Raw genomic sequence first — 15652 nt, forward strand, 5'->3', positions numbered from 1 at the left:
GTCTTTAAACTCTCCTTTTTGTTCTATTTTAATTCCTAAATATTCATCACTTTTCTTGATAATGATAAATAAAGTTTATTCAAAGAAACAATCATGAATTGTGGGTTTTTTTGGTGCTCACAATGCAAAAGGCCTGAACATGAAAACTGAAATCAAATATCCACCTTTATGATAATGCCCTAAACCCATCAACAAATACTCTAATAAATTACTTCTAACTACTAAATATACCAGATCTAACAACAATCTGTGTTAATGCCCTAAACACATGAAAAAAAAAAAAAAAACCCTGTTCACTGCAAAATTCCCAAACACTCAAAACAATCTCCTCATTGTAAATGCCTCAAACACTAACACAAATGCACACATTGTTGGTAATATCCTAAACCCCCAAACCAGTGGCTCTAAAAAGATATGCACTTTACACTGCTAAACTTCTCTGATTTCTACATTTCCTCAAACCCTAAAATAAATAGTTAGACTTCACACTGTCTGAGTGATTGTGAAAATCAAACCGTTATTTCTAGACACTATGTCCAGCTCACATCTATCACTTCTAATCGAGCAGAAACTTACTGAGACATCTGTCTTTTCTGTTCAATTGTATTGCATACAATTTCACAGAAACCTGATGTTTATTTTGCTGCATCTATATACTACATACAATATGCTGATTTTGATGATTTATTTATTAATTAATAAACACTATCATAATAATCTCTAGACACTACACTTCTGTAAATGCTTGTAATATAGAATGGACGATATGGGTTTAAGTGAAACAGGAAAGACATGTTTGGTAGTTAATGAATGGCATGTCATTGATAAAGAGTAGGGTTATATCTAAATAGCCCTTCCTCAGTAAAGAAAGGTATCCTTGAGTTCATATTTGGTGTGCATTCTGGGAATTTGTAGGGAGATTAATTTTTGGAAAATGTCCCTGTGTCTGTGAGCAATTATCTCAAACCCTAACGTATGAAAAAGTATCTTTGTCAATGTTCTCTTGATTGTTTAGTGTGTTAGGAAAAAACTGGCCCCTGAGGACATTATTTATGTGGAATGAATGAATCTCACATATTGCTGCTTGTGTCCTCCTCATCTTCCCCCTTTTTCTTGATCTCGTTGTTCTTTATTTTCAGTGTTGTGCAGACCAAACTGTAAACATGAAATCTGATCAACTGCTAATATTCCCTCCTGCTGCTCAGACAGCAGATATGAGCTTGAGTGACCTAATGGTGGTGCTATAATGAAGCTTTTTAAAATCTTATATCTTAAATGCTACAGTAAGTTTTTTTGGTCATTTTGCCTTCCCTTTTTTCTAATGCACTTCTAACTGATCACTATGATGGTAATGATGATAAATATTATTAGTTAAAGTCAAAATAGTAGCATTTTTTTTTTAGCATAAAAGATGTCAGTTGTGACAAAAAGTAATATATGTCTTGCATAGCAGGCAGTCAGATTCCTCTGTTTGGATGGTGATGATCAGCAGCATAGAGTTAACAGCTTTCTACAGCATCCTCCTGAGTCATGCAGAATATGAGTAATACATGCATATGTGCAGGGGTTTTTTTCTTCAGTAAACCATATCTCTGTTTCACACTGATGGCAGAGAAATTACACACATTTTCACCAGTGTCTATGAATATGTATGTGTATGAGAGACATACAGAACCTTAATGTGGGATTTTTCTTTTTGTCAGCCAGCAGTGCGCCTGATGTGGACACACTTACCTCTGAAGATGGGGAGGAAGATATATTACATACACTATTGGACAAAAATGATTGGGACACCTGACTTTTTTCCGCCATATGCAGTTCGTCTTTACCGTGAAAACTGTTAGGATGTCATAGAATGTCTTTGGATGCAGTAGCATTATATTTTTGCTTCATGTAAACTAGGAGACTCAAACCTGTACACAAAGCCAGTTCCATTAAGATATAATGTACATCCCCTGTACACAAAGCCAGCTCCATGAAGATATAATGTACATGGGTTCAAGTGGAAGATCCTGACTTCTGATCTGAACCCTATTGAACACCTTTGGGATGAATCGGAATGCTGACTGCACCCCAGGCCTCCTCACCTCACCTACATCAGTACCTGCTTTTACAAACACCCTTGTAGGTGAATGAGCACAAAACTCCTCAAGCACACTCCAACATCTAATGTAGAGTGGAATGTGTTTCCAGAAGAGTGGGAAGATGTTCCCAATACAGCAGCAAATGGGAACTAAATGTGGAATGGGATGTTAAAGAATTTGATATAAAACATCGTGTCCACAAACTTTTGTATGTATAGCGTACATCACTCATGAAAATTAGCTAGCTACATTTTTGCTCATAAAAGACAACTGTCCATGTTTTGCTAATATAAGTTGACATTGTACTGAAAGCTCTATATGAGTGGTCTATCTGCTGTAGTTAGGGTATTGAGTTAAAGTCTGAAATACAAACCTGGTATCCCTGAGCTAGCATGAGCTGAAGGTGAGCTTCCTCTCCTCAATGTCATTTTGACGTGTGTATGCAGGCTGGGTGTGAGCAGACGGTGGATTGTGGAGGTGCAGGAGTGCCAAGTCATTGCCATGACTTTTTTTCGTCATCGACTCGGTGACTAACAATATTTCCCAGAGCTTGCTGCTTGACGGCACTGTCAAGCTTTGGCTCGGAATGCAGCCCAGCATCCAGCTGCATTCTCAACTTGTCCCTGTAGCACAGCAATTGAAGTCATGCTGATCAGTCTGATTGTATTGCAGGAACCAAAGGCTTGTTCTGAAAGTGTATAATATTTGGTGGCAGAGGAGAGCTTCAAATATGATAAAGAACACCTTTTTTATTTTAGTTGCTAGACTGATAATGCCTAGATAGATATCTTTGCTTAGCTTTGTTGTTGCCTGAGTTATTATTATTATTATTTTTATTATTATTATTATTATTATTATTATTATTATTATTATTATTATTATTATTATTATTTTGCATGTTCTCTTTGCATGTTCTCAATGTGTTTTTTCCTTGAGGAAAGTGTGAATGTGGAGTGTGTGGTGTCCTCTAATGTACAGAGATCTCACCCAACATTGTGTCCAGTTTTCCATGACCAGGATAAAACATTTTATGAAGATGAATGAAAAACAACAACAATGCAAGTAATATGCTCTAAAATCAATAACTTCTTATTCATGTTCTTTAGACCAGGGTTTCCCAAACAGAGACTCTTTCAAGTGTAAAAACAAGCAAACAAAAATGTCCTCATTATAGATTTGTTTAACAAACAAACACAATTAAATAATTTTAAATAGGTGCATTGTTTAACTGCGTACAATAATATTTTTGCTATAAATTTGAGTTTTATTTCCTGAAAGCAGAACCTATTGGGTTACCAAAATATTTGATTATTTTCAGGCCAAATAACATTGAAGTTGAACCACAAATATATTTATAACTGCAAAGCAGTTATTAGATTCATGATATACATTCTATTCATAATACACATATTCTAGGTCACCTGTATATGATCTATTGTATTATCCATTGATAATTGTATATACAATGCACATTTCTCTTACAACTATTTGATCAGTATTTGCATATTGTATACCTTTAAAAACACATATTTGAGATATTGTATACCATACAACATGTATATATTTATTTGCATATAAATTAATTCGTTTATTTATTCATTTTTTTTATACACCGCTGCAAGGTCTTGAACTCTGGATTCACATAATCTATTTTAACCACAATGCTTCCGGTAATGTTTTTTAGATGTAAATCTTAAACACACAGTAACGTTGTCAAACTTTCTTATAACCTCTGCTGAGGAACATCTTCTGTGCCAGTACAGTATTTATGATCTCACCAAAATCCAGAGTCATTTGGACCGAATCCTGGTGATGAATCATATTCATTCATTCATCCATTCACTCGTTCATTCATTTACTCAAGATACACAGCGCAGCTTGTCTCAGGGAGTGCTTTCTTGCTCGAAATAAGCGCATTTTGCACCGCATCCCGCACTGTTTCGGGTTAAGAACCTGCTCTCTGAGGAATCACTGAGGAGCTTCTTGCTTTGGGATGAGCTCAGAAGATATCAGTACAGAGTAAACACACGCACACTGGGAGGGAAGGTGGGAAAGGAGCAGCAATAATGGCGGAGTGCACCGTTTCTCTTCAGTCTTCCCAACAGCCGCAGTCCGGCCGTGCGCTGTAGGATAGCGGTTCATGTTTAACAAGTAAGTGCGCTGTCTGGATTTATTCTTTAGGATTATTTATCCGTCTCAGGAATCATATTGAGCCCCGATACCGCGTGGTTTTATTGCATGGTATAAATGCGCCTTGTGCATTTCTTCACAGCATCACTTGGATTTTTTTTTTTTAATTATTATTGATCTATTTCTGTCGCATTTGGTTTCTTGGTGCGCATAAAGCACGCATGCACTGAAGGCATTTCAGCTTTAATACGGATACATGCGTAGATATTTGATATTATAAATCAGGACTATTTGGTGTATTACATAAGCAGTAAGGTGAGCAGTAACCTACAAAAAAAGGTGGGAATATCCTGCCTTTGGATGGCGCTGATTCACACACATTGGGTATTTGGATACATTTGGATTGACTTTAATGATGGGGATATGCTACTGCACGAGATGCACATTTATAGTAATAATAAAAAAAAAACCCAATATAAAAAGTTAGATATATTTTGAAAAAGAAAATGAGTAATAGTGACACCTTGCATTCATGAGGCAAAGTGGCCTGGAAATAACATCTATTGGAATGCTGTGGATTTGTTTTTTTGTTTATTTAAACACTCAATAACGCACACTCAAATGAATGCTCACACTTTCTAATATGAATGTTTTTTCTGAGTAGTCGATAGTGAACAGGTAAATATCGAGATAGCGATTGTCTCTCGGTGTATCGGCGCATCCGTGGCTGCAGTGTGCAGTGGAGTGGTGAGGGGCGGACGGAGCGGGTGTGGTAGACAGCAGCGTTTTCCCTTCTCAACAATTATCCTCCTTTACATCGTCGTACACTTCTTCCTCAGTGCAGAATCGTCTGTGCCTTACTTTAACCAACACGCTGCTTTTTCTTTTATTATTAAACACAACGGGCTCCGCCGAGAGACAAAACCGCACTACTGCAGCATTTTGGTTTTGATTTTTTTTTTCTTGAAGACAATCAGTAATGAAATCCTGCATATGGATGCGCATTTTCAGTCCCTAGAGGAGCAAGTGTGTCCGAGACGAGCTGTGTAACCTCGCTATTGGTGCTTTACTGATCTGATCAACAGATATGCAGGCATTTCGGTAAAAGCAAAGGTAAGCAGAGTGTCGGGATGGGATTGCGCATCGAGGGCGATGTGGATTCGGATTGAGCCTGCAGCCTCGGTAGGGGTATGAACAGGGAGATTTGGATTGGCGGATGTTAAGGGGGATTTATAAATACAGAGCTCTGTGTTTAATCAGACGCATAGGGACGTATGAGTAATGCACCTTCAGCGTTTACACCATCTCGGTCGCATTCGCGTTTTGCAACAGATCAGGTGAATTGCATGCCTCGTTGCGCCTCGAAATATATACGTATGAATTAAACCGTATCGCACATATGACGACACACATATGACGGCATGTCATGCATGACAAAAACACACTGCACGATTAAAGCAGGTATACAATTAAAAGACTGTATCATGAACAGCGTCACGGTGTCTGCTTTAGTGAGTGGTGCTGAAGAGACAGCTCCCTTCCACCAATCTCGTCTCTCCAGGCCTCTATGTTCCTAATGTATAAATATGGCGTATATTTATTTCAGGCGCATTAGAATCATCATCAGCACTATGAGCATCACGATTCTGTTTCCCCATACTACAATCGACTCGACGTGTGCGTGAGCCATGATTAAAGCATGACCTGCAATATTTATTCTCTGAACCCAGAATGATTAGCGTATGTTAGATCAAAGAGTAGGCTATAAATTTTGTGATTCATCCAAGCCACGTTCATTCACTTGCACTCTGAGATTATTCAGGATGCTCACAGCACTCGATAAACCATTTAGTGCTTGACTGGAGGCCTTGTTTGCATATTGCAGACTTAAGTCTTAATTAACACACAGTAAAATTGTGGTGTTGTGTGTTCTTATTATTGATGAAACCTACAACCCATATTCAGTAGTTTTTACAGTTGTAAAGAATATTTCATTTTCTTTATTACCCATATAAGAATATATCTTGCATATATCTTTACTAAATCTATTATTTGTTACACACATTATCTTGAGCAGGACACAGTTTTCTTCAAGAACAACAAATTTCACCTCTTTCTATCTGTTCTTTTCATCCTTAAAATATGTAATGCCTTTCAGCTTAGGGCAACCCACCATACCTTATTCCATAACAGACACATGAGCAGCCTTGCTGTGTCCTAGCATTTAATATGTCCTTATTAGCCATATAAAAGGTTCAGATTATTTTCAGTTGAATTTCTTGCTCATTAAATCTGATTTCCCATATTGCTTTCTCATTTCTGTATAATTTCTGGTCAGTGTGTATATTTAACATTTTATTTTATTATTGTATCAGCATTATAAACAGAACTCAGGATTATACTTTCAGTTGAAAAAAAGCAGCAACTTCATTACATATTGCCAACAAATAATCAGACTAATGTGTTTGATGACTTTTGAGCAAATATTTACATACAGTGAAAGCAATTAGTGATATATGATACCCCAGCAGCTTTTGGTGCTGTGAGGTTGCTCAGTGATAGTACTCAGTGGTGCAGTAATGTTCTGGTTGGACTGGTTAAGTTTGTGGCTCACACATGCGGACCGGCGCATGTTGATATATAATTCAGCAATAAATGCATCACATAGAAGATGGCTTGCTTAAAAAAGCTATTTTATTCCCATCTTTATTTCTTATCATTCCACTGGCCCAGCGAAGTAAGCAATGTCACCTTCACATCTTCATGATAGTTATTATTAGTACAAAGCCATACAAGATCCACATTTAAATTTCACAGATGCTCTTGATCTCCTTAAATGAATTACAAAATCAACAGAGATAAGAGTAAGTGTATCAGAATGTAGCAGGATGCTCATGGATGCAGGCCTTGATAACTGAGATTTGTTGTGCCCATTTATATATATATATATATATATATATATATATATATATATATATATATATATATATATATATATATATATATATATATATATATATATAAAGGTATGAGTCAGACACAATCAAGTGCTTTGTCCTTTTTAAGTCTCTCCAAATTTAGTGATAGTGTGTTTTTTAACTGGAGGCTGTTATTTTTAGTCTTATGGGATCTGTGGTAAACCTGTGCAAGTGTGATGTTTATCTGTAAGTTTAACTTATTTTCATTTGACCTTATGTTTATGATTAGACAAATGTCTTATTGAGTCGTGCTCATGGGTATGACAAAGATAAACTGTGATCTTTATCATATTTAATGCATAAGAGTGAGCTTCTCCAAACTCAGATTTAGTTAATACTTTAAAAGCCTGTATATTCTACTCAAATCATTTGTCTTTTTTTTTCAACATCCAAATATTTTCAACATTCAGCTTTAAAAAAAAAACTGATATGGAACCATCTTCTCTGTTCTATGTCCCAGAGCTCACTGCCCTGGATGGTCCCTAAATAAAGAAGCAGTCGCTGCAGGATGAAAACATGGCTGCACCCCTTCTTGCACCACCAGGACCTGACAGCTTCAAACGTTTTATGCCAGAGTCTCTGGCTAACATTGAGAAGCGCATTGCTGAGGAGAAAGCCAAGCCTCCACCCAAGCCAGACAGCAGTTATCGCGATGATGATGACGAAAACAAGCCCAAACACAACAGTGACTTGGAAGCGGGCAAAAGCCTTCCCTTCATCTATGGGGACATTCCTTCTGGAATGGTGGCGACACCACTGGAGGATCTTGATCCTTTCTACCTGAATCGGAAAGTGAGTGATTGAGTTGTTTAGCTTGTGGATTTTTCTATTTATGTTATTCAGTAGTGCATTTTTCTGTTCATGGTGGTTGTCTAAAGGTCAGCCTGACCTTGTTGGATAGGAGACAAACATTATCTTCTTCGAAAATGATCCATATGCAGTCTATAATCTGTAAAATGGGTCATATAGCATTTTGGGTACTTTATAATTTGAAATGTGGAATGGTTCACATAAAAACGCTACATACTATTTCATGTTTATAATAAATAAATGCTATGCAGTTCCAACATGTACATCACCATATAGTGCAAAATCCTTATGTTAATAATGTTTAATCTATAATTTAAGTTTGTACTTTACATAAATAAACATTATGTAAATAATCAGGACACCAAACTAAACATTTTGCTATGTATATTTTCCACACGAATGGTTTAAATCAAACACCAAGATCCGCCATGAAGCACACGTATATAATTTTTTTATACATAATTACAAATGTATACAATGAGTACTAATATCTCTTTTCAGTAAAATCTATGTTTTAGGTGTAAAACCGTCATGGAGTATAAAACATATTGTATCTACTGTAATAGTAAAACACATATCTTTAATAGAGCTATGTGAAATGCACTTGTTTTATTAATTAAAGCATGTGCAACTAGCAACTGATTAAAAACACTATATAGCCAAAGGTTTCTGGATACTTGAACATTACACTCATATGTGCGTATTGAACATCCCATGCCAAATTTAGCCTCTCTTTACTTCTATAATAACCTTCATTCTTTTGGGAAAGGATTTCACTCAACTTATTGAGATGCAGTTGTGGGAATTTGTGCATTAGCAAGTTTAGCTGGTGATGTCTGATGAGGAGGCCCTGGTGATGCAGATTGTATTGCAGTTTATCTTAGATGTGTTCTTTGGAGTTGAGGTCAGGGGTCTGTGGAGTTCTTCTACACCAAGTTTATAAACACCATGTGGTTATGGTCCTTATTTTGTGCAAGATACATAGTCATGCTGATCTTTATGTAAGTGAAAGGAAACAGTAATGTTTCAGTACAATTGTGTGCTTCCATTTTTGTGTCATAAGTTTGGTCAGATGTCAATGAACTTTTGGCCATATAGTCAAACAAGTCATTTTCCAGTGTTCATTATCACAATTCATGTCTTAGTTCAAGGGACTGTAAAATGATGTGAATGTATGCCATATGCATGCTACACATGTCCATCTACAATCAATATACTTAAAAAAACACTGGCATTTTGAATATTGTCTCATTTTATAAGCCTTAAACAGAAAAAGGAGGGATGTGTGGTGCAGCTTTTATCAGCTAACACGCTGTATGCTGATGGCTTTGGGGCTTAGGGAGAAGGTCAGCGGTAGAAACTGTTGAAGCACTGCTGTTCCAGACGACAGACTTCAATAATTGTCCTTCCTCTAATCTGCCAGAAAGGTAGTGAACAAAGAAGTTGGCTAGCACATTCCCAGCCCTATGAAAGGACAAAATATTTAAAAAGAATCTAGTCAATGTTTTGTCATATAGATTTAGCACAAAATGAATAATACCTGTACTATTTAGAACTAGTTGAAAGTAGCAAGAAATCTGCCTGTTTAGCCTTCTGGTAAATGCTAATTTTTACAGCCCACAAGCCAGCATTTCTCTATAGAACCATGTATGTTCATTGCTCTGCATTAACACTAATCAGTAAGCTAATTAATTTAGCATATTGTTCAATTACATTTGCTTTTGCAGTTAATGGAATTCAGAAAGCTTTTTATCTTGCCCAGTGTGATGTTAGATCTTAGTGAAAAAAGTCAAAAATTACTGATTGACTTATTAAATGATATTTTATTGTTATTACATTTCCATATGTTAATCTTTAATTAAATGCATTGCAGCATGAGAAGCTTTTGTTTGTCTGGCCACTGCTGCAATAACAAGTTCTAATTTCTCCCAGTGCTTTGTTAGTACCAAGCTAATGATCCTGTTGTTTTCTCAGTATGAAGTCAGACGGTTTCCTAAAACATACAGATTGAGGTTATATTTGTGTAGTGTGTAGCATTTGTAGTCGGTGTATTGGTTTGTGCTACTTCGAGAGTACCATATTAGCTACCACACTATGCATTAACTAACTACTAAATATCTGAGCTCGACCCTTTTTGTTAATTATTTAATTAGTGGAATCTAGCCTCAATGAAACACTGAGATTAAGTTAAATTAAGCTACTGATCATGGGTCTAGTTTGTTATCCTGAGGTTTTTCAGCTCTGCATTTATATACCTCTAATGACAATGTTTTGTGTACTCTGAGTAGATTTGTTATTTTTCCAGCTGTGTGGCCTTGTCCTGTCTTCTTGTGCTTAAGAGTGCTGTGGCTTGGTGCTAAGTGCACCCATGGAAGCCTCATTAGATCTACCACGTTGACCTATCCTAAATAATGCATAGCACTGTGTGTTGATGTTATATGTGCACCGCTCTCTTTCCTTCACTTTTACTTGTTCACTGTCGGTTTATCTCGCCTACACTCTCCCTCTTTCTATCTAACTCTCTTTATCCCACTCTCATGGAGTGCATGCTTCCTGTTATGCAACCGCTCTGCCTACTGCACAAGAAGGTGATCTCCATCTCATGGTGAAACACCCATTGCTGAAACCTGTTTGAAAAAATCCAAAACCTGCTAAATCCCTTTCATCTCGTTTCATATTCAGCTTTCATATTCGAAGCATAGTGTAGCGATATGATCTTCGCCTGATCCTCATTTATCACCTGATATGTTTCTATTGTCGTATGCTAGCATTGTTTTTGTTGTCCATGCAGCGGGCACAGTGTGCAGGAATGAAACACAACTCGCTGAGCTTTTCCTGCTCTTTTTACAGTGAGTGCAGTGCAGGAGTTGTGGCCAGCAGCTTTTACAGCCTCTTAGAGACAAGTCAGACCCAATACACTGTCAGCAACAATTAGACCTACAGGCTGGCTGGTTGCAGGAGCAGCTGATCTAAACGCAGCCAAAGACCACACTGCTGACAAGCTAAGCACTGAGCATGTGGGTCGTCGGTTTGGTAGGGGTTGTGGCGCTAAGGCGGATGTATTTAGGGAGCAAAACACACAGAACATATTTTGTCTTGGCCTTTGGCTCAGACTGTGCCGAATGTGCCACGTCCCAGTCTCAGATGACTCAGCACTTTAAAGCTGGACAGGGCTTGGCTGCACCTAGTGATAGGACATGTTAGAAGCTCAGGAAAATAGATTTGAGTGTTCTAGCATTCTCCTCTTGACCAAGAACTAATTTCATGCAGTCCTCGTTTGCTTCAAGTCTCATTTTATAGTTTTAATTTTGCTTTTATATTGATTTCATTCCCACTAATTTCTAAACTTGCTTGTTTTTTTTTGGTTTTGTTTTACACTTTTTTAGTAAACTGTAGCTCCACGTTACACCCCCCCCCCCCACACACACACACACATACACACACACACACAATAATTTACAAGGCAACTAAGCTGGAAAGTGCTAGAAAGTGCTTCACTGATGCAACCCTCCCCTTGTTTTTGAAATGCTCTACGCAATCAAGCTCGGCTCCAACTAGTTCTGATGACACACTCAAATCCTGCACTTTCAGAACAAAAAGGTTTGTTAGTTCGTCCCTCTGGGAGACGCCTTAAACGTTCTGTGTGGATCCTTAAATATTGTTACAATATTAGGCATGCTTTAAGGTAGAACCTATTTAGGAATCCAAGTGTATAAGCCCCACCCGAGCAGCGAATGTGTATTTTTTAAGTAGGAAATGTTTTGGCATTTAAAATTCTTGTGATGCCAGGAACAACCCTTTTCTCAAAATTGTCACTTCCAGTGAGTAACTCGTTATAAAGATATCGTGCAACGCAATAATCTATTTAATAGTTATTATATAAAAGGGTTTATTGGTATAAAAAAAAAAAAAAGCCAACGAGATTTCCAAATATAGATATTTCATTAAAAGTAATGATAAATGTTGAACATGTTCAATATTTTGAATAATACCCCAATGTTCTAAAAATCTTGAATTGATCAAAAGTGGATTATTCATTTGTTCTGGCAGCTGTGTTGGCTGCAAAGGAAATGAAAGCTTATATAACAATACATATGTTTTGAAAAGTAACAGTTATTTCGAATGGTGAATATTCCACATAACCTAAAACTTTTTGTATAATGTTTTTCTGTAAAGACATGTCTATTTTTAATTTGTGGAAGGAATCTCAAGTGTCAGTGCTTTGTATTATTCAGATCTTTTTTAAGGGCAGGACAAGTTGGCAATAGATTTTCTAATGGAAATGATAACACAAAGTAATTTAATAAATTGTTAAAAATTGTGATTACCATTCTTTAATAATTCATTGGCAAATTGTTGTGGGTAAGAAAGAATAAAGTATTCTACAATGTGGTGTTGTAGAAAATGAATGGCTGTTAAAGAGTTTATATTCCTAATAGAATTAGAGGTTTAACCATTAAGTAATTGTTTTTCAATAGTGGAATGCGAATGCACTCGTATGAAAGAGACTAAATGGAACCTAAACACAAAACAAGAAGACAAAGAAAATAACCTGAACTATGGAATAAGAAACACACCAGCATGAGACGACGTGTGCTGTGACAGCTGTGGATATACGTATATGTGCATCTCAGCAGTGAATTAGTATTAAGTCCAGAGATCTGTGGCTAATAGGAAACAGTGCAGTATTTATATATCCTACTAGAAGAAACTCACTTTTACACTTGGGAGACATCAAATTATGTAATAATTTTCTTTCCTTTTAGACAGTCTCAGTGAACTACACTGTAACAGTCCTCAGACTTTATGAAGGAAAGATGGGCAGTACTGAAAGTATGAAAAACACAGGGTGTTTTATGTGAATTTCAGTCAGTCTGTGCTGTAGAGTATCACTGGGTGAATTAGAATGTTTTTGTAAATATTATGATTAGGCTTTAAATTCAAATTGATTCAGATGCATTAACTGTTGTACTAAGATGTTATCCTGCAGATTTTGGAACACATTATTACATCTGCTTATAGCACATAAGGAGGAGGCGTTTGCTCGGCATGTAGGTGGTGCTGTATATTACTCAAGGCGTCTTGTCTATCGATGTATGAAGTAGGTGCTGCAGTCCGATCTAATGACTTAAGTGCATGGGCTGTTTTCATTCTCTTGACCCTCCTCCCTCTCCTCCTCATTTCCCCATCACTCACATTCTCACTCTCTGTCTCTGTATCTCCCACCAGTCTAGTACATCTTTCAGTGTTGTTCATCTCCTCCGCTAGGCTTCTGTAATTTGATTTGATTCATTTTCATCATTCATTCCACCTTTAAGACTCACTCTTATTTTTTCCCTACACTGTTGTTTTTCTTACTCAGCCTTTCTATGTCTCTCTCACTGTACTGTTTGGGGTATGATTTCTAACACCCAGTGAGTCCCTCAGTATCCTTATATGAAAATCACATGTTAAATATATTACACAATTGAGATGTAACTTCAGTTGTTTCATATGATCGAAAAATCTTGCTTCAGTTTATAAAATTTTCATCTTTCTTTGGACAAAAGCTGCAATTTTGAGGTATGTTGAAATTCAGACCCAATGAGCACTGACTTGCATAGATGAATGTCACACAAACCTAATCTGACTTAACCTTGTCCATAAGACAGATTATTATTATTGAATTAGTGAATAAGTCCTTTTTATGAACATGAATAAATTTGTTCTTATGACTTTTAGAGCGATCAAATTCATGATCATCCTTTTTTCACATAGTGACAAATATAACTGATTATGTTTTGATCTTATACAACACAATCTCCTATTTTTGTAGAGATCTATTTTAGATTTTAGATTCTATGATTTAGCAGGTTTGGTCTAAACCAAGTTCTCATTCCATCCAGAAATTCCTCTTTACTGCAGCCTCTTATTTTATGAATTAATTTTCCTCAGTTTTTTTTTCTGTCCTCATTTCCTTTTCTTCTTCTCCGTTGTTGCCACAGTTCCAAAGTTCTCATTTTTCTGTTCTGTCTCTGCTGTCTCACACTAAATTATACATTTTCAGAAACCTTTTAACTTCTCATTTTTTATACACCAGAAATGCAAATGAAATTTTTCAGTTTGTGTGTGTGTTCGTTTTTGTGACTTCTGAAATGAAACTAGAAAAAAACAGGACTAACCCCAGCTTGTTATGACCAGCAAGATAGTCATTTCTTTTTCTAAAAAACAATTTGTGTTTGTGCGTGTGTGTGATTAAGTGTCCCTCAGGTGTCTGCCACTAACAGACTGATTGAACTAAACTTTTCCAACCAAAATCCAAAGCCAGTGTCTTTAAAGTGGACCTTAATTAAATCGAACGTTTCTGCAGTAATTACTACATGACTTGGTTTGTGATGAAGAGTAGAACTGCATGATACTGACAAAATACCATGTGGCACACACACGCACATAGTGATATGTATATATATATATTTTTTTTTACGACTGTCCAACATGTAATTATTAAAAATAGAAATAGAATAAGGATAAAAAGAAGTAAAATAAATAAAATAAAAGTACATAGTATAAGTATATTATAAGTATAGCTAAAAGTATATATATATATATATATATATATATATATATATATATATATATATATATATATATATATATATATATATATATATATATATATGCACACACACACACACACACACACACACACTTATACATGCTAGAAAATATATATATTTATAACTATATATACACAAATTGCACAAAAGGGGATGGATATATGTATGACAGATATTGTGAATGATTTATCCAAATTTGGACACAAACACACACATCTTATTTGTATATTGCAGCCTTCACTGTCAGCGAAGTATTATCGATAACTATACATTATAAAGCACATACTTTCTCACACAGAGAGATTCAGAGTGATTGTGTTATGGGACCTTAATTAGATGAATAACACCAGTTAGATGATTCAGTATTCAGTCTCAAACGATTTCTGACATGTTATTCTATAGTACATTTTAAAGAAAGCATCTTACCAGTGAACAAGATCTTTCTGTTCCTTTAAATCTCTTGGTTTAATATGATGTGTTATCAGTATATGGTGGTTACTGTGGAATAGAGTAAATGGAAGAATACAAACAAAACTGTCACTCGTATCTCTAAAACGTTTGTAGTAAACAAGCATACACACATTCATTCATTCTCCTCTCATGATGAAATTCCAAATGTAACTGTACACCGTGTTTAATCTATAATTCCTAATGGTTCTTTGGGTCTACAGGAGAATTTTTGGAGGTTCTATGTAAAGCCCTACAAATTAATTTTCTCAGAAAGCTTGTTTTTTAAAATCCCTAGTTACTATCTGCCATTTCATTTCAGTTGTTAGATCCATTATGAAGGTTCTTCATCAAGGAAATTTTAGTACATAAAGCATGATGTACTGAAACATTTATCTTGAATTTTTATTCAATGATTTACAGCTGAGCATGAAAAAAAACAGGGCATATGTATTATTTTTGGATGAAAATAAAACTCTGAGAGCCAAAAAAAAAAAGTACATCTGAAAACAGACAGAAACTGGCCTTAGGATACAAAAGAGATGGAAGGCTCTGGGTGGTAATTAGAAAATATAACAAATGTATGAACTGTACTATATGTGATAAA

At 36.0% G+C, this 15652-nt stretch overlaps 1 protein-coding gene across 6 annotated transcripts in view; it reads left to right on the forward strand.

Annotated features, from left to right (window-relative positions):
* Positions 1-3929: 3929 nt before the first annotated feature.
* The window catches only part of scn8aa (sodium channel, voltage gated, type VIII, alpha subunit a), a 55249-nt gene continuing 43526 nt past the window's right edge, over positions 3930-15652 (forward strand). The window contains exons 1-2 of one of the 6 annotated variants that reach the window (XM_083569561.1): positions 3930-4235; positions 7653-7984. In XM_083569561.1, the coding sequence (XP_083425687.1) occupies positions 7709-7984 (276 nt within the window). In that variant the 5' untranslated portion in view covers positions 3930-4235; positions 7653-7708. Of the gene's footprint in view, positions 4236-4945; positions 5328-7652; positions 7985-15652 lie in introns of those variants that run through there. The other 5 variants (XM_083569563.1, XM_083569559.1, XM_083569562.1 and 2 more) reach the window with 5 other exon arrangements.

This window comes from Silurus aristotelis (genome assembly GCF_946808225.1).
Source record: "Silurus aristotelis genome assembly, chromosome: 19".
Lineage (NCBI taxonomy): Eukaryota > Metazoa > Chordata > Actinopteri > Siluriformes > Siluridae > Silurus > Silurus aristotelis.